Source organism: Gracilinanus agilis, chromosome 4 (genome assembly GCF_016433145.1).
Source record: "Gracilinanus agilis isolate LMUSP501 chromosome 4, AgileGrace, whole genome shotgun sequence".
NCBI lineage: Eukaryota > Metazoa > Chordata > Mammalia > Didelphimorphia > Didelphidae > Gracilinanus > Gracilinanus agilis.
In genome coordinates this window covers 488,404,303-488,422,382 of record NC_058133.1, presented here as the reverse complement: position 1 = coordinate 488,422,382, position 18,080 = coordinate 488,404,303, and the positions used below count along the sequence as shown (strand labels likewise).

General features: G+C 45.3%; 1 protein-coding gene across 1 annotated transcript in view; it reads right to left on the bottom strand.

Annotated features, from left to right (window-relative positions):
• The window catches only part of CPD (carboxypeptidase D), a 71,665-nt gene that overhangs the window by 9,723 nt on the left and 43,862 nt on the right, over positions 1 to 18,080 (bottom strand). The window contains exons 7-14 of the mRNA XM_044675596.1: positions 16,950 to 17,117; positions 12,517 to 12,626; positions 8,916 to 9,018; positions 8,540 to 8,682; positions 5,814 to 5,983; positions 4,082 to 4,402; positions 3,135 to 3,330; positions 717 to 878 (exon numbers count right to left, since the gene is read on the bottom strand). Of these exons, the coding sequence (XP_044531531.1) occupies positions 717 to 878; positions 3,135 to 3,330; positions 4,082 to 4,402; positions 5,814 to 5,983; positions 8,540 to 8,682; positions 8,916 to 9,018; positions 12,517 to 12,626; positions 16,950 to 17,117 (1,373 nt within the window). The remainder of the gene's footprint in view (positions 1 to 716; positions 879 to 3,134; positions 3,331 to 4,081; positions 4,403 to 5,813; positions 5,984 to 8,539; positions 8,683 to 8,915; positions 9,019 to 12,516; positions 12,627 to 16,949; positions 17,118 to 18,080) is intronic.

Genomic DNA, 18,080 nt, shown 5'->3' with positions numbered 1-18,080 from the left:
AGGAAGGAAGGAAGGAAGGAAGGAAGGAAGGAAGGAAGGAAGGAAGGAAGGAAGGAAGGAAGGAAGGAAGGAAGGAAGAAAGAAAGGAAGGGAGGGAAGGAGGGAGGGAGGAAAGAAATTTTTTTTGGTCATGGCCAAATTGGGCCTTGGATTATACATGGCCAACTTCGGTTTTCTTGCTTTCTCAGTAAAGGATGGGGAAGGTAGGAGGGAGAGGAGGTAGGCCTTTGTTTGGAAAGTAAAAATTAATTTTAAAAAGGTGGAGTTAGAAGATGTGGGTTCAAATCCTGACTCTGCCTTTGTGGCCTCAGACAATTCACTGCACCTTTCTGTGTTCAGCTTTCTGGAACATTAAGATAAGGCTGTTGGACTAGAATGACCTCAAAGTGCCCTCCATCTCTAAATGGCACACTATGAACTTTTCCAAGCCTCAGTTTCCTCATCTGTAAAGTGAGAATAATACTGTCTGTAGTACCTCCCCCAGAAGGCCACCATGAGGCTCAAATGAGGCAATAATTCCCATATGTTCATATCCTTTAAAAATAGAACAGCATTATCAGGGTTAACACAGTAGCTGGTCTTGTCAAGAAGGCAGGAGTGTTGGAAAACCCTAGCTCAAAGCATGCAGGCAGGAAGTGGCCACGTCTCCATCGGCCTTCGTGGTGGTCCACGGGCCCCAGGAAAGAAGGGGGAGAAGGACATCATCTTCCCGGTGCTCTGACCTCCGACCCCCCACTCTTACTTGTGAAGTCAGTGTCCAAGTCTTTGCCATGCGCGTTGGTCTGCCCTGCCGTGGAGGTGCAGGCCTTCTCCTGTGCTCTCTCCCGCCCATCTGGATTTAGAGAAGGCACAATCACAATTCTGGTCCTGTCAATCAGCTACAACACAAACAGACACCAGTGAGCTCATTAGTTCTGCCTGTGGCCAGTGCATCCCCCCCATCAACAGAAAAGATGGCGCCAGTTCAGAGGTCAAATAGCTCCTGGCACAATTTCTTCTTGTTTCAAAAAGAATTTCTGTGATTCGCTTGTCTCACTAAAGGAGGGAAGCGCTCGGGTCTGGGATCGGACAACCCGCATTCTGAGCCTACCTCTAATGCTCAGACCATGGGCAAGGCGCTTTGTTTTCTGAAGCCTCAGTTTCCCTATCTGTAAAATGAGGGGGCTTGGATGAGATCATCTCAAAGGACTTGGTTTAAGTAACCTGAGAAGGAAGGTGTGGGGTGGGACTGATGGAAAGGGATTTGCCTCCTCCTGGGGCCAGGAGAGGGGTGTGTCAAACAAACAGGACGTCTCGGGGTGCCAGCCCTGGACCTCCTAACAGAAACAGGTCATTAAATTAAAAATCACTTGACCAGGGGTCCCTGGATGGCTCAGTAAATGGAGGGGCAGGCCTAGAAATGAGGTCCTGGATTCAAATCTGACCTCAGGTACTTTCCAGCTGTGTGACCCTGGGCAAGTCACGTCACCCCTACTATCTACCCTTTACCACTTTTCTATCTTGGAACCAACACAGGACTGATTTTAAGACGCAAGGGGAAGGTTTAAAAAAATCACCTGACCAACAGGAAACTCAGGGAAGGAGACAACTAAAAAGCACTCAAGTAGCCATGATAACTGGATGGGCATCTCCTTATCCCCCTGGTGGCTAGGGTCCTCCTCCTCCAAGCTACTTATTTTTTTTAAGTATTTTTTTTCCACGATAGGATATATTTTGCAAGTATAATATATAATGACAGATTATACATTAAAAATGATTACATAAGCAGCTAACATTTAGATAGTGACTTGTGTTCACAACAATACCTTTATTTTTTAGCTGTGCTAAAATCTTTTTTTTTTTATTTTTAGAATATCTTTCCATGGTTACAGGATTCATGTTGTCTCCCTCCCCCTCTTCCTGTCCCTCTCCCAGAGCCAACAAGCAATCCCACTGGGTTATACGTGTTTTATCACTCAATATCTGTTTCCATATTATTCATTTTTGTAATAGTTATCTTTTAAAATCAAAATCCCCAATCCTATACTCATATAAACAAGTGATAAATCGTATGTTTTTCTTCTGCGTCCAAACTACTTTCTAATCCCCCTACAATAGTGATGGGCAAACTACAGCCTGTGGACCACATATGGCCCCCTGAAATGTTCTATCCAGCCATGTGACATCATTCCTAATCTGACCAATACATCGAGTAGGATACAATGAAACTTCAAAAGAGTTGCCTTAGAAACAGACTGACAGATGAGCATTTCCTTTCCTTTGGCCCCCTCTTTAAAAAGTTTGCCCATCAGTGCCCTACGACCAATACTATAATGAAGGCAGCATAGTGTGGTGGGATTAATTCCAGCTCTAGTCAGAGGACCTGAGTTCAAATCTCACCTCTGATGTTTACTACTTGTGTGACCTTGCTCAAGTCACTTAAACTCCCTGTGCCTCAGTTTCCCCATCTGTAAAATAGGGTGACGCCCAGGACACCCCTTCCAGCTCTGAGTTGATGATCCCATAGTTATTCTGTATATAGTCTATGTATGTAAGCTCCTTGACAGCAGGTATTCTTTTTACTTAATCCAGAGTAGGTGCTCAAAAATGTATGATTTATTATTAAGTCTCCTTCACATGCATGCTTCTCTGATCAGCTCAAAGCTGTAGGCCAAGTTCAAAAGCCAAAGTTTTAGCAAGGCTTTTGGGTATTAAAGCCTGAGTTATTAAAGCCCAATTTATTCATTATAGTCATTTATACATATTAAATTTATAACATTCTACATAAATATATATTATTATTTGTACAATGTGTTTAAAGTATTAGGGAATCTATTTACGAAGAAGAAAATTTTAACACATTCAAAGAATGATGTTTACGTGACATGAAAATGGACACTTTGACATCTACTCATCATTAGAATCATAGACTCAGACCTCAAATGCCACTTAGTACAACCCCTCACTTTACAGACAGATAAACTGAGGCATGGGGCAGTTCAGTGGCTTAAGATCAGAGTTCTAGAGCCGGAAGGGACCTCAGAGACCATCTGGTCCAAACCCTTCATCTTACAGATGGGTAAACTGAGACTCAGAAGAGGACATGACTTGCCTCCTCCCCCCAGCAAAGGAAACTGAAAACACCCATTTCTTACTTTGGTAACAGCTGGGTTCCTCTTGTAGTTCAGGCAGAGGAATTCTGCCAAGGCCAGGAGCAGTTCAGTTCCAACAGGGGCATTACCGTGGATTCCGGCCACAAAACGGATCTTGGGCTCCTCAGGCTCAGACATGTTGGGTTTATTAGAAATTTCAAGGGACCAGATTTGACGGAATTCAGCACTCTGACCCAAACTTTTAGAGGCCAAAAGAAAAAAGGGAAACAAAAGTCAATCATCATGCCTTATGTTAACTGAATTATTTCCAACAAAAGGCAAAAGGAAAGGCCCTAGAAATTCATTCAGGATCATATTACCTTAGCAGACTCCAAAAAAAGTAATTCCCTACCTCCATCTCCCCAATTAAAAGCACATCATCAGAGAAGAAGCTGACAGGCTTCTGACTCACCATATTTTAGGCAAATAGAATGGAAGCTCTTTGAGAGCAAGGATTGTGTTTTTTTTGTTTTTTTTTGGCCCATCTATCTCCAGTACCATGCTCAGCGCCAGACCCATCATTTCATTTTGGGCAGGGAGCCCTTCATGTGGAAACTCTTTCTAGCAATGCAGACCAGAAAATCGATCTTCTCTCATCTTAGAAATTGGCCAGGACCCCAAGAGACTGCCGCTTGCCTAGGTAAAGTTAATTGGTATTTATCAGGTGTGAGGGCTTTCTTCTATATCGGGAGTTCTTCACCATTCTGGTCTCAAGACTTCCTTCTATCCTTTCCTCCCCCTTTTCATCAATTTGTTATTTTTAATATTCATTAAAAATTATTTTTGAGTTTCTAATTCTCTCCCTCCCTATGGTTTCTCTTTTATCCACTGAGAAGGAAAGTAATACTTTATAATCTTTTTAAATTAAATTAAGCACCCTTTTATTCAGCTTAAGGGTTCAAATATTCAGCCTCTGGGACTAACGAAGGTGGCTGCAAGGAGTCCCTTACTTGGTGAGATTGGTGATGTGCGGGTAGTTCATGACGAGTCCTCGCAGGAACTCTGAAAGGTCTTTGTAGGAGTGGTAGCGGTACAGGGCCAGATTGGGCGAAGAGCTCAGCATGAGGCGCTCCAGGCCGTTCTCCGCAGAGAGGTCTTTGATCAAGGTCTCAAATTCCTTGGTTGTTGGGTCACTCGTGCCTTCGTCCGCTATGATCTCCTTCACCTTGTTGGACTTATTCCGGGAATCCGATGAGGATCGCACAAGTGTAAAGTTGACCTGGACTGCCCCTTCATCCTTCACGGTCACATTCTTTGTGACAGGATTGTATCTGGGACCAACAAAGGAGAGAAAGACTTAAAAAATGGAGAATAAAAGAATAAATTGGAAGCCCTGTCTTCTTTATTTGCATGTCATCTATATTTCCTAATGTATACCTCCTTTCCAACCAGAAGAGAGTTAAGAAATGAGACTGGCCCTTGGGTTTTAATGGTAAAGGGAATTCCCAGGAAAGGAAACTCCATCTATCCGTATAGGTCAGCACCCTTTCATTGGACTTAAAAGAGTTGCCTTGAGAGAATCCTCAGAGGGGACTCCATCACAGAGATAAGATGTGACAGAGGGAAGTCTTCTTGGCTCTCTATCTATCTATGCAACATTATTTTATTAGATAAAACATTAAATGTTAACCTAAGAAACTGAACTTTCCATAGTAACATCACACTTAATATTGATTCCTTCCAATAATGCATTTTTCAGGTCATTCATTGATGCGACCCCATCCCCGCCTCATCTGCATTCCTAGCCCCCAAAATAGGCTCCCCCACTCCCACCGGTCAAGACTGGCACAGGAAATGCTAGAAGATGATCAAGAGGCTTCAACCTCCAAGGGAAAGGGTGAGACTGAAGGTAGGAAATAGAGAAAATGCAACTCCCTCCCTTCTTGAGGTGGGGGCCTATGGATGGGCAACACTGCATATTCGAGGGTCTTGGATGATGCATTGGATAGTTTCATGAACTTTCTCTTTTTTAATGCTTTGTTACACCAGCTGTCTGGCTGGGAAGGGAGGAGAGAAGGAGTTTAGTTAGAAATTAAGGCGATTAAAAAAAAAGATGCCACTGGATATTAAAAATGTTTTTTAAGGGCAAAGTATGGTCACAAAAAGGGAGTAACCACAGGGAAAATAATCACCTGTAAGAGTTCTTCTAGTACTTCTTAAATTTATTATACAATTTTTTTAATGAATTCTAAAATAAATAATGAATGTATTTAGAAAAAGAAAACAAATAAAAAAAGTTATTGCCATCTCTTGGCCACTAGAGAGGCATTGAGCCCACAGCCCAGGCCCTTCCTTCCCAGGACTCTAGCAGAGGACTCTGGGCAGCCTCCATGGGAGGAGGGCCTGGTGTGGTCCTCAGGACAGCAGGCTATCTTGGTCTAAGCCCTCTCCATACCTCAGGCCTGGATTGTTCTCCCTCCTCATTTTCCACCTCTCAGACTCCCTCCTGCCTTTGGAGCTCGGCTCAAACAAGGCCTTCTACACCGGCCGTCCCGTGTGTGTGTGTGTGTGTGTGTGTGTGTGTACACATTCATAGCAGATATTCCCAAACCTCAACGTGTTGCTCTTAGGAGACACTCACCACGAATGTTACACACGTGCGCCAAAGCCAGGCCACTGGCAGAGCTTCAGTACCCCCCTCTGGCGAGAAGCCACCTTCCCAGTGTCCAGGCTCTCACTCACCCTCGAGCCGAGGCTGTGATTCTGTACGTTCCAGGAACCAGGAGCCGCCAGTAATCCCCGCTTTTGTAGGAGGTGACTGGATGGTTGATGTCGGCCACACTGATGGTGGCATTTAAGATGCCTTGGCCATCTGTGGCATCCAGGACAAACCCCCGGACGCCGTGATGGACCTGGACAAAGGAAAAAGGGGAAGCTGTTCGGTCTGGTCAGCTTGGGCAGAGAGCTCATGGGCTCAACTGTCCATACAAGGGACTGGCAGAGAACACAGGCTATCCACGATCTTACGAGGATACTAATGCTTCTAAGCACTCAGCTTGAAAATACTAGATTTAAGAATTGGGAAGACCCGAGTTCAAATCCTGTTTCTGATCCTTGTGATTAGAGAACCACAAAGAACTCATTTTATCTCCATGAAACTTGCCTCCATCTTCTCATCTATAGAATGGAGGCAATAATACCTCTCTATTCCTTCCCTTTTGAGTCTCCAGAAAACCCAAATGAACTGACCTATGGAGAATGCTTTGTGAGCTTTGGAGAGCTAATTGTCAACTATCTTCTATTCAATTCACTCATGAATTCATTTATGGCTAGGTTCTTGATTTCACTGGAATTGGGAGTGCCCACTGAGGAAACTGCTGTCCACCAGTAAGAATCAGTAGCATGTTTTAAATTTTTTTGTCTTAAAAGAGTTTCCTGTGGAACACTGGGAGGTTCAGTGACTTGTCTAGGGTTATATATATATATATATATAGTGTGTGTGTGTGTGTGTGTATTGGGGGGAGAGATAGAGACAGAGACAGAGAGAGGGAGAGGGAGGGAGGGAAGAGAGAGAGAGGGGGTAGAGAGAGAAGGAGAGAAAGAGAGGTGAGAGGGGAAAGAGAGAAGAGAGAGAGGAGGGGGGAGAGAGGGAGAGAGATCATTTTTACTGTTTACATTGCCATCATCAATCCTGCTGTACAAATGAATCTGCATCACTGTGTCATTCATTCGATACTTCGTTGCTGATATATCGGTTCCAATTTATTTCGTCTAAATCTTGTCTGTATGGGGCTGTTTGCATGGTGGCTCCCTCACTAGACAGTGAGCTCCTGGAGGGTAGGGCATGCTCTTTTGCCTTTCTCTGTGCCAGCTGTGTGACCTGGGCACGTCCCTTGACACTGTGACCCTCAGTTTCCTCATCTGTATACTGAGCTGGAGAAGGGAATGGTAAGCCTCTCCAGTATCTTTCCCAAGAAAACCCCAAAGGAGGATCCAACAAAGAGTTGGACATAACTAAAAAAATACCCACATCGTATCCCCAGTGCTTAGAACACAGAAGGTACTTGATAAATGTTGACTGCCTGACGTCCTGTAGACTGAATTCTAGTGGAGGCCGCCCTGGGAAGGCTTTTCCCACTCTTGGTTCTTAGCCATTTCAGAGGCTCCATCTCAAGGTGAAATGCCTTTGCTTGCCTCTTGACAAACTGGATGGGCTGCACCTCTCATCAGACTTTGCATTTACTTGGCTAAATGATGTCCCCAAACTATTCCTCTGAGTTTTTCACCTGTTTATTCTATGTTGGGGATATCTATCTTCCTCCTCCTTCTTTTTAATGAGAAAGTATCACTATTTCTCCCCCCCTTCCCCTTTTTATAAATTCTTACCTTCCATCTTAGAATTGATCTACATGTTGGTTCCAAGATAGCAAGAGCTAAGTAATGGGGGTTAAATGACTTACCCAAGGTCACTCAGGCAGGAAGGGCCTGATTTGCACCCAGACCTTCGAACTCCAGGCTTGGCTCTCTATCTAATGAGTCACCTAGCTGCCCTGCTGACTTTTGTTTCTGATGGAAGTTTAAAGGAATCTAGAATTTGATATGCTTGTTTTTATTCCAGACAGTCTTTTTTTTTTTTCCTCCTGAGTACTGCACCCCCCACCCCAGGTGGCTATTTTCCTTTTCCAATACCTGCCATTTGTCACCCGGGGTATTCCATGATCACCCTGCCGGTCTTCCTGTGGTTCCAGCCATGGTGATGGCCCCTCCATTCCCTATCATGTGCAGGCCACATGTCTGTTTTTTTTAAACTTTTGGTCAACTCTCGGAGGGAGAAGATGTTTGTTTGTTCATAATGGCTGTTGCAAATGCCAGATTGTTTTGAATCCTAATTGTCGCCATCGCCATCCTTCTGAACTTTTAAAACAGACCCGATTGTCAGCGGGTTGCATGGAAGAAAGAAGTTGAATCTAAGCTCCTCAAGGGTAGAGACTGTTTTGTTTCTGCCTTTGTACTCCCAGTGCCTAATGGAGTGCCTTAAATAGAGAAGGACCTTAATAAATCTGTTATGAATTAAGCTGAAATGGAAATAAAACTATTTTGGTGAATGAGAGAGAAATGGCATAAAGTTAGGTTTGTTTTCATATGGAGCACAGCTAAAAACCTTCCCTATGGGGGTAGCTGAGTGGCTCAGTGGATGGAGAGCCAGACCTAGGGACAGGAGGTCCTGGGTTCAAATCTGCCCTCAGGCCCTTCCAAGTTATGTGACTGTGGACAAGTCACTTACCGCCCCCTCCCACCCACCCCCCACCATTGCCTAGACCTTACCGTGCTTCTGTGGTGGGACCAGCACACAGTATTGATTCTAAGATGGAAGGTGAGGGTTTAAAAAAAAAATAAAAACCTTCCTGAAAACACAAGCTGTCCCCCTCACAAGTGAAATGTTGCCCTTCAGGCTCTCGGATACGCACCTGCTTCATGAACTGGAGCAGAGCCCTGCGATTCTGCTCCCAATACTTGGGCAGATCCTTCTCGTAGGGATATTTTATACAACCTAGTTCGATCGTCACTTCGAAGCAATTTGTGTTTAGATAGTTCCAGTCTTGCATCCCGCCTGGGGAAGGGAGAGGGGGAGACGTGAAGAGCAGAGGCCCAAAGGGTCAGCAACAGAGTGCCATCCCTGCAGCTACGGGGCAGCCTCTGTTTAGGGACACAAGCCTTTGGGGTCAGTGCTTAGCCCGAATCCCACTGGGTCACCTGGGGACGAGAAGAGCCTCTGCTTCCCGGGGCTAAGGACAGGGTCCCTGGGAGTGTCAGTGATGCTGAGGGGGACGGGAGAGGCCATACCAGAGACGCTGTACCAGTTGGCTCCATTGGTTATTCCATGGGAGAAATGCTCGTCAGGATACATGTCCTTGCAGGAGCTGCCCTCGTACATCTCGGAATTTTCCTGGAAGAAATCAAAAGCATGTGATGAGCCCATTCAGTGCTGCAGGGACACGAGTTCTTAGCCTGGCATTTCTTCTGCTTCCCCCAGCAGAGTATGGTGGAGGGAAAAGAAAAACCCTCACTGAATTTGGAGTCAGATTGCATGAGTTCGAATCCCTTATTCCTGGTCATGTTCCTTCTCGGAAACCTCAGTTTCCTCATCTTTAAAATAAAGGGGTTGGACCAGAGGCCTAAAAGATCCTTTCTAGATCCAACTCTACAATCCTCTCACACCACTGTCCTGGACCTCAGTTCCTCATCTGTAAAATGATGGGCTGGATGGCCATAAAGGTTCTTTCTAGCTCTAAATTCATGGTCAGAAGAATATGGGTGGCTTAAATGATGGCATTTCAAGGCCTAAATGACTCCCCTCCAACCCTGGCAGTTCAGAGCCGTCCCCAAACATCCCAGCTCCAGCACCATTCAGCTCATAATAATGATCTTGGAGGGCTTCTTAAAGGCTGCCCGAACCCTAAGCCATTCCAATGGAAAGGGACTGATAGCTCTGTTTTAACTAGAGCAAATTTTATTTTGAAATTACAAGAGAGAAATCCCAGAGATGAATTCTCAAAATGGATTACAAGCAGCCATTCTCAGTACTCATGTGAAGTTGGTATTTCGAGTGACAATGACCATCTTGAAGAGGCAGATATTGAGGCACAAAGAAGGAGCCAGTGACGTGGCTAAGAAGAAAGCTGGAAGACCTGACAATCAAATCAAAACCTTTACTGAACCACGGCATCTCTCTTTCTCCATATACTGCAATGGCTCCCTATTGCCTCCAGGACCAACTCTAGAATCCTGTTTGGCCATCCGAGCCCTCATGGCTGTCCCTGACATGGCCTGGCCGCCCCCGCTGCCCAGGGTGCTCTCCCACCTTCAGGAGGATGTCTTTCCCAATCTATCCCACTCCTAGAGCCATTTCTCTCTCTGCTGATTTCCTGTTTCTCCTGTACACCAATGGTCTGTATCTAGTGGCTTGCATGTTGTCTCTTCCATTAGCCTGTGAACTCCTTAGGAGCAGGGATGACTTTTAGTCTTTGTTTCTGCTTTCTCTGAACCTCCAGCACTTAGCACGGTGCCCTGCATGTTATAGTAGATGTTTCGTATTTAACTGACAAGGGGGCAGCTGGGTGGCTCAGTGGATGGCGAGCCAGGTCCAGAGATGGGAAGTCCTGGGTTTGAATCTGGCCTCAGCCCCTTCCTAGCTGTGTGACCCTGGGCAAGTCACTTCACCTCCATGGCCTAGTCCTTACCACTCTTCTGCCCTGGAACCAATACTAAGTATTGATTTTAAGATGAAAGGTGAGGGTTTTTTTTTTATATATGTTTAATGGACAAGCACTTATTAAGCCCTTGCAATGTGCCAGGCTCTGAGTCAAGAACCGGAAATACAAAGCCAAAAATCCAAGTCCCTGACCCTGAGGAATTTCTCATTATCTTGGGGAGAAGAAATCCAGAAGGAACAAGTAAATGCAAAATAGGAACAAAGGCGTTTTGGGGGGAGAGTTAGGGGGTGGGCTAAGGGCTGGGGGCTGGCCAAGGTCTTGTGTAGGAGGTGACCCAAGTAAGCCAGTGTTTCCCGGGAGGACTTCTCATCTCTGTTGATGTCCCCTCAGCATCTAGCCTGCCATCCGGCACACAGTGGATGCTGAATAAATGTTGGGTGATTGACTGCTTGATAAAGCTGAACCTGGAGAAAGTCATGGATTTTAAGAGGCAGAGGTGAGGCAGGAGCACATTCTGGATGGGGAGGACAGCTCAGTGCAAAGGAATGGAGGTGGGAAATGGCACACGAAGCCCTAGGAGGAACGAACATGTCAAGCTGGCTGGAGGGTTGAATTCACTTAGGAGAGTTGGGGTGCAGACAAGGAAAGGCTTCGAAGGTCTCCCCAGAGAGGGTCTGCTCGGGGCCCGGCGGCCATAAGGAGCTAGCAAAGCCTCATGGGGAACATGGAGGCCAGTGGAGGTGAAGTGCCCAAGAAGCGATTGGAACTCAGGCCTAGCTGACTTCAGGAGCTGCTATTCCATCAGTGGAGGTTATTTCCCAGCGAGGAGCCCCTTGTGCCAGTGAAACCACAGGTCTAGATCCCCAAAAAAAGCGCCTCCCTCTCAAAATGCTGCTGGATCCAAAGGAGGGGCTGTTGAGAAGGCCCGGGCAAAGGGGGGACGCCAGAGGCACTCAAATCCTCCCTATGAGCAGTACTCAGGCTTTGGGACTCGCTGACACAGACATCACCATCCCACTGGGAACGCTTGGGGTGAGGTGGGGCACGGACCTAGGATAAAGGGCCAGGGAGGGAGAACTGGGACTAGAGCCTGAAGACCCGAGTTCAAATCTGACACCAGACATTTATTAGTTTTGTGGCCCTAGGCAAATCTCTTAAACCTCTTTGTCTCCATTTCCTCAGCTGTTAAATGAGGTGGAGCAGGAAATGGCAAGATTCCTTTCTCTTTGCCAAGAAAACTCCAAAAGGGGTCACAAAGAGTTGGATGTGGCTGAAAAACAACTGAACAAAAACAGAATGGCTCAAGGCCGCTAGGTGGCGCAGTGGTCAGGAGGACTTCTTCATGAGTTCAAATCTGACCCCAGATGCTTGCTTGCTGAGTTACCAGGGCTATGTCACTGCCCCTCTGTTTATGTCTGTTTCCTCAACTGTGAAATTAGGGTAATAAGAGCAACTCCCCCACCAGGGTTGTTGTGACAGTCAAATGAGGTAACTGTAAAATGCCTTTTAAGGGATATTTAATATTAGTTATTATTATTATTTCCCTTTTCTAGGCCTCAATTTTCTCATCTGTAAAATGAGAATTGGAATAAGATTGGGTGTCAAACACATGGGCCACATGTGGCCCACAACACTCCCAAGAGTAACTGAACCAGGCTAAAATGCAACTGAAAAATATGTAACAAATAAAAATAACTATAAACCCCAAAACATTTTAAAACAAAATAAAAACACAACAAACCCCCAAACATTTTAAAGTTAAATAAAATATAACAAACCTTAAAGTATTTTAAAACAAAATAAAAATACAACAAACCCTAAAATGTTTTAAAACAAAATTACAACAAACTCCAAAACATTTTAAAACTAAGTCAATCTGTGGCTCACAGGGATACTTAGGTGTGGATTAGTGATCCCTGCTTCTATTTGAGCCTGACATCCAACTAAAAAATGTTCATTCACTGGTAAAGGGTTTTAATTCAGCACCAGTTCCTGGCACACAGGAGTTGTTCTATAAATGCTTCCTCATTCTAACTAGTTCCAAGGTCCTCAGTCACAGGACCTCTTTGGCCCTCAGTCTCATCTAGAAAACAAAGGGGTTGGTCCAGGTGGTCTCTGACCCCCCTACCTGTTGTAGACTTAGGATCCTGTTACTTTTTAAACAAAGGACATGATTTTCAAAATTCTGTAATTAAATTCTTCAGCGCCCATCTCTTTCAATGGAAGCTTACCTTGGAATAAGAAAGGGCAAGATGCTGGAAGACAGCGTCGTCAGGAGATCTGCTGTAAGAGGGAACTCCTTGCTCGTCATCGTCATAGGGGTAGTTCACGACCAAAGAACCTGCAGGAGGGAATATGGAACCATGAAGTGACCTCCCATGATACCCAGCTGGCCCTCTCATCAGAGGCTGTCCCACGGCTATGGTGTGCGTTTGGGGTGCTGCCAACGCTCCTTTTCTAGGAAGGTCATTTGAGGAAGCCCAAGATAGGGGATGACCAGGGGCAGCACGTCCAGACTCAATGGATGAGGTACGGTTGAGGGAATGAATCCATGCCATGGCCCAGACCACAACCCTCCCCCCCCCGCCAATTGCCCATCCTCATGGACCGTGCAAGCCTTCCTCTCCTTCCATCACACTTTGGCCTGGCTGCAGGGCCTGGAAGGATGGCTTAGATGTAAGAATCAGCTTAGATGAGTAAAGCTGGTGAATACTGCTTAATAAGAATATAGTAATACTAACAACATGGCCTATTACTTAATAATAATAATAATAATAATAATAATAATAATAATAATAATAATAATATAGGCTAACATAGATCACTACTGCTGTTTAATAAGAAGCTGAAGAATACTGTTTAGACCTAAAAGAAGAGGGCTATGATGAAACCCTTGGATCACAGTTCTAGAACTGGAAAAGTCCTTCCAATCCTACAGATATAGAAACTGAGGTCCAGAGTGACTTTCCCAAGGTAACAGGCGTTCGATGACAGAGGGTAGCATTTGAATCCAGGTCCCTGGTGTTAAAATCATTAATCTGGGATAAGTTGGATGCCACCTTGACAGACAGGGATGGCAGTTGAAAGATTCAGAATGTTCCCAGGTGCTGGGAGCCAGGGGCAAATGTCGGTTGGCCCCCACCCTATAAATACCCCCTAAGAAATACAGTTGGGAGAACTCAGAGCTGGGACTTGAGCAAACATCTTTGGATCAAGAACTGGGCAGAGGGAGGTGAAGAGTGGTTGAAGGATGGAAGATGAGGGTAGGCCTGAACCTAAACCTATATCCTGTGCTTGACGGAGAGAGCTAGTGAGCCATCAATATCATTGGTAGTAGAGTTGAGAGAAGACACAGATCATCAATCAACATTTACATCAATAGCCTTCCCTATTCTCTGACTTGGCTGTGGCCAGGTCAGGTCAGAGATAGTGAGAGAGTGAAGACCTCAAGCCTCTACCAGCCTAGCAATCTCCAGTCCTGATCATCGATTAGCTTAGTAGCCAAATATAGCAAGAGGGTTCCTAATCCCCAAACCTAGTACCTTGTTATCCTTTCCCCATCAATAGATAATACAGTGATTTAACAGAAAGTACCTTTCTGAGTGGTTATTCTATAGGATTAATTACGCAGTCAGATCTCAATTGTTTCCAAAGCCAATCAATAGCCTATTATCAATCAATGGAACCTCAGGTTGGGCCTAGAGAGGTTAACTATCTACCTAACCTCTCAAGGGGTCCCAACTTGGGCCACTGTTAGAAAGAAGTCACTGACAGGTTTAACCAACCAAACCTGTCAGGGAGAAGAGAGATAAACCACAAAAACAGCTAGTGTGAGGGAGTAGGTGTTCCACCTTCACCAACTGCAGTTGGCTTAGGCCTTGGGCTCTGATCCCTCCTTCATCTATACCAGTGATTCCCAAAGTGGGTGCCACCGCCCCCTGGTGGGTGCTGCAGCGATCCAGTGAGGTGGTGATGGCTACAGGTTTTAACTTTTTTTGTATTACATTCTATTCTGAGTTCAATAAATAGTTTCATAATTTCAAAGTTCAACGTTTCTAATTTACAACTTTCTTTACTATATTTTACGAAAAAGGTAGAAACATTAAATACATATATCTTTCCTATTAATTGCTATTAAAATTTAAAAAAAATTAATTTCCAGGGTGCTAAGTAATATTTTTTCTGAAAAGGGGGCAGTAGGCCAAAAAAAGTTTGGGAACCACTGCTCTTTACTATCCCTAAGATCCACATACCTGCTACCCTTTAATATCGAGAAGGAAGGTCTATAGGGAATAGTAATAGTAAGAGAGGAGATATAGAAAGAAAGAAACAAAGATCTGATCTCAAATCAAGAGATCAGATCATAGACATACACATCACATATCTATCTCTATCATCCTCTCTATTTTTTTAACACTGGTCTCTACATCTGGAAATATTTTCACCCTGTTCAATAGGGAAGAGGAGGAGGGAGGCAAGAAAGAGGGGTAAGGATAATTTGATTCAGCCACGATTAAAGCATAGACCCTGTCCTGTAATGCAAGGTGGCTAACAGAAACTTTTTGCTTCTGTAATTTCTAATGGTCACAAAAAGTCAGTTAAACATCTTAGAATGTTCAGAAAGTCAGTTAGAACTTAAAGCTATAAATAGAGGTGAAGTTCCAACTGACGGGGGCTTTTGCCTTCTGGTTTTCGCTGTGGCTGGAGGCTTTTGCTTTGGCCTAATTGCTTCAGCCTTGGCCTGTGCTTATTTTGTTTTGGGGAAATTTGGACCTATCTCATTTCTCTGGACATCTCCCTGATCTCCCATCTCCATCTCTCCCCTTCCCTGATTTTCCTTTGGGTTCTGGTTGGCAGGGAGGGCTTGGTGATTGAACATTGTGGTTTTTAGTTTTTTTTAGATAATTAGAGTATCCTCAAATAACTTACCTCTAGGTTTGATAAAGACTTTACTTAAAAGGCAGTCAAATCTTCCTGCCTGGGAGAGCCGGGCTCTCTCTGTCTAAACCTCTCCCCGACCCATCCCCCACCCTCACCCCTCTCCCTAGCAGCAATTAGAAAATCCTGAGCCCCTCCCCCCTTCTGACTGACCCTGGTATTAATAAATCCCCTTGTTACCTATTCAAACCCTGTGCTGAGTCACTGTGTCGAAAATTAAGACAAGGGTTCAAGAGGAAGGAATCATTTTCTTTTATTTCTTGAGAAAACTCAGGCATCCATCTTGGCAGGAAGTACCTCCCCAAGACTTCCTCCAGCCATCAGTTTGACTGGCAGGGAGGGGCCCTCTCGACCCCTCCCTCAAGAGACTTTGAAACTAACAAGAGAAACTCTCCAGTCAAGCCTAAACGTTGCTTACTGGCCCTGGTTTCCTCCCTGTATCCTCTGTCTCAAGCCTCTGGGAATAAACCTGTTTGAGCTGCCTCTCCTACATACCCCATTTCCCTTATCTCCTATACCTTCCCATACCTTCATTCCTCCTCCTATCACCTTATAATCACCCTAATATCCCCATTTATCCTTCTTTTGATCCAAACTGCATTTCTTCGACCAACTCAGATTTACTTATTTATTTCTTGATAACAGTCCTCATGGTAAGCAGAAGAGAAGGGGGTGGACAAAGCAGTAAAAGGTCTGGAGGATGAGAGGGGATGCCAATCACATCTGTACAAAAGCCCTGCATTCAAAGCCTTCTTGAAGGCCAACTCCCTATGGGACCTTGGGAAAAGTCTCTATTTCTGGGAGCCTCGAGTTTCCTCATCTGTAAAACGCTGACATAGGCCCTCTGGGCTCTACATCTCTGATCTTGTGATGACCTGAGGCCTCAGTTTCCCCATCTGTGAGAGTTGAACCAGATTGCTTCTGAGATCGTGCCAGCTCTAGGTCTATGATCTTAAATCTAGGACCTTCCCTCCTGTCCTGCCAGAAGCCTCATCATCACCCTCAGGCCAGTTCATTGGAGTAGATCATTCCCCTGGACATTTTAGGAGGGGCCTCAGCCATGCTTGCTTCATTCCCAGGCAGCTGGACCCTAGTCCTTCCCTCCTCCTGGTCCACCTGTCCTCTTAGAAGGTAAATACCTTTAGGGCAAGGCTGTCTTTATTTCCTTGAATTTATGACTCCAGCACTTCACCCCCAGGTGAACCTGCCATAAAGGGTTTCTTTATCTATTTCTTCAGTAAATATTGACGTGGCACCTTACTGTGTCCAAAGTGCTGTGCCAGGTACTACAGCGTGTGCCCAGAGGAATGAGAGGGGCCACACAGCCTCGTGATTGGGCAGCAGGGAACAGGGAAGAGCCTGGCTCAGGTGTGAGAGGATGTGGATGTGAATCCCACCTCTTATACTTACCACCTCTCTGACCTCGCAGGGCCTTGCCTTGCCTTCCTTCTCTGTAAAATGAGGAGGCTGGGCAGATGTGCAAGTGGAGGCCCCTTGGTGACAGGGCTCAACAGGATGGGCTGCGGGGGCAGAGACGCAGAGGGGAACCACCAGACAATAAACCCATCAAGAATTTGGAGGAATGAAATGACAGCAAACAGAAAAGCCAGGCGCTGTTGGCCTGCCGCCATCGTGGCAGCTCTATGTGGGCATTCCACTCCAGATCTGAGAAAGGAGAACCATCTCAGGCCTCCCCACACGTGCCCCAGCAGCCCCAGGCCCCTACCGCCATGCAGGTTGGCAGATAGCACGAACGGGTACGTCTTCAGCCAGCTCATCACGGCCGTAGTCTCCGGCTGCACAGGGTCCAAGATCTGGAAGAACTGGTCTGGGAAATTGCGGTTCAGATCGAAGTTGTTGCTGTTGTTTCGGCCAATCACGCCAGTGGAATCACCTGCAGGGTGACAAAGCTGGGGTTAGATCCATAGTGCATGGCCAAGCTAAAACACACCGTTCTCTGGGGCAGCTGGGTGGCCTCAGTCTCTTCCTAGTGAGGTGACCCTGGGCAAGTCACTTCACCCCCACTGCCAAGCCCTTACCACTCTTCTGCCTTGGAACCAATCCTTAGCACTGATTTCAAGTTGGAAGGGAAGGGTTTAAAAAAACAAAACAATATGACTTATCCCATATCACGTCTATATGGGTATGTGATTTGGGGTTTTGACTTTAAGAGCTCACTCAATATAAAAAATGAATAATACGGAAATAGAGATTAAATGATAACATTTTTACATCCCAAAGGAATGGCTTGTTGGCTTTGGGAGGGGGGAGAGAAAAAGGGGAGGGAAAGAAAATGAATTGTGTAAACATGAAAAACTATTTTAAAAGAAAAAAATTTAAAGAAAAAAATAAAGGAATCACAACACACACACACACACACACACACACACACACACACACACACACACACACCCTCAGACACTGCTCTTATTGGAGCAGAAAGAGAGAGAATTGGTCCACATTCAGTTTCACTGAGTGATGAGAATTATTTTTTCCCCTTTTCTTTTTTTCAATATCACCCTCAAAAAGTGAGGGAAAGGGCTGGGTTACCACCAGGCAAAGTCTCCTCTGCATCTGAAGTGTCTCAGCCCCATTTCTCTAAGAATCCTCCTTAGCAATCCACCTTGATCTAGTTTCTTTTAGCCTCTGATGGTTTGTGAAGGACCCAAGCCTGAGGCTGGTCCAGAGGACACAGTGCGTAGATGCTCCCCACTAAGTCCCTTATCTTGGGTTAAAACTCAGCATTGAACCTTGAGGGAGGTCAGGTTACTCCCTCACCTAAAAGGGAGTCACTCCCAGTCTTCTCATCTATAAAATGGGGCTAGTAAGAGTGCTTGCCTCAAAATAGCATTGTGAG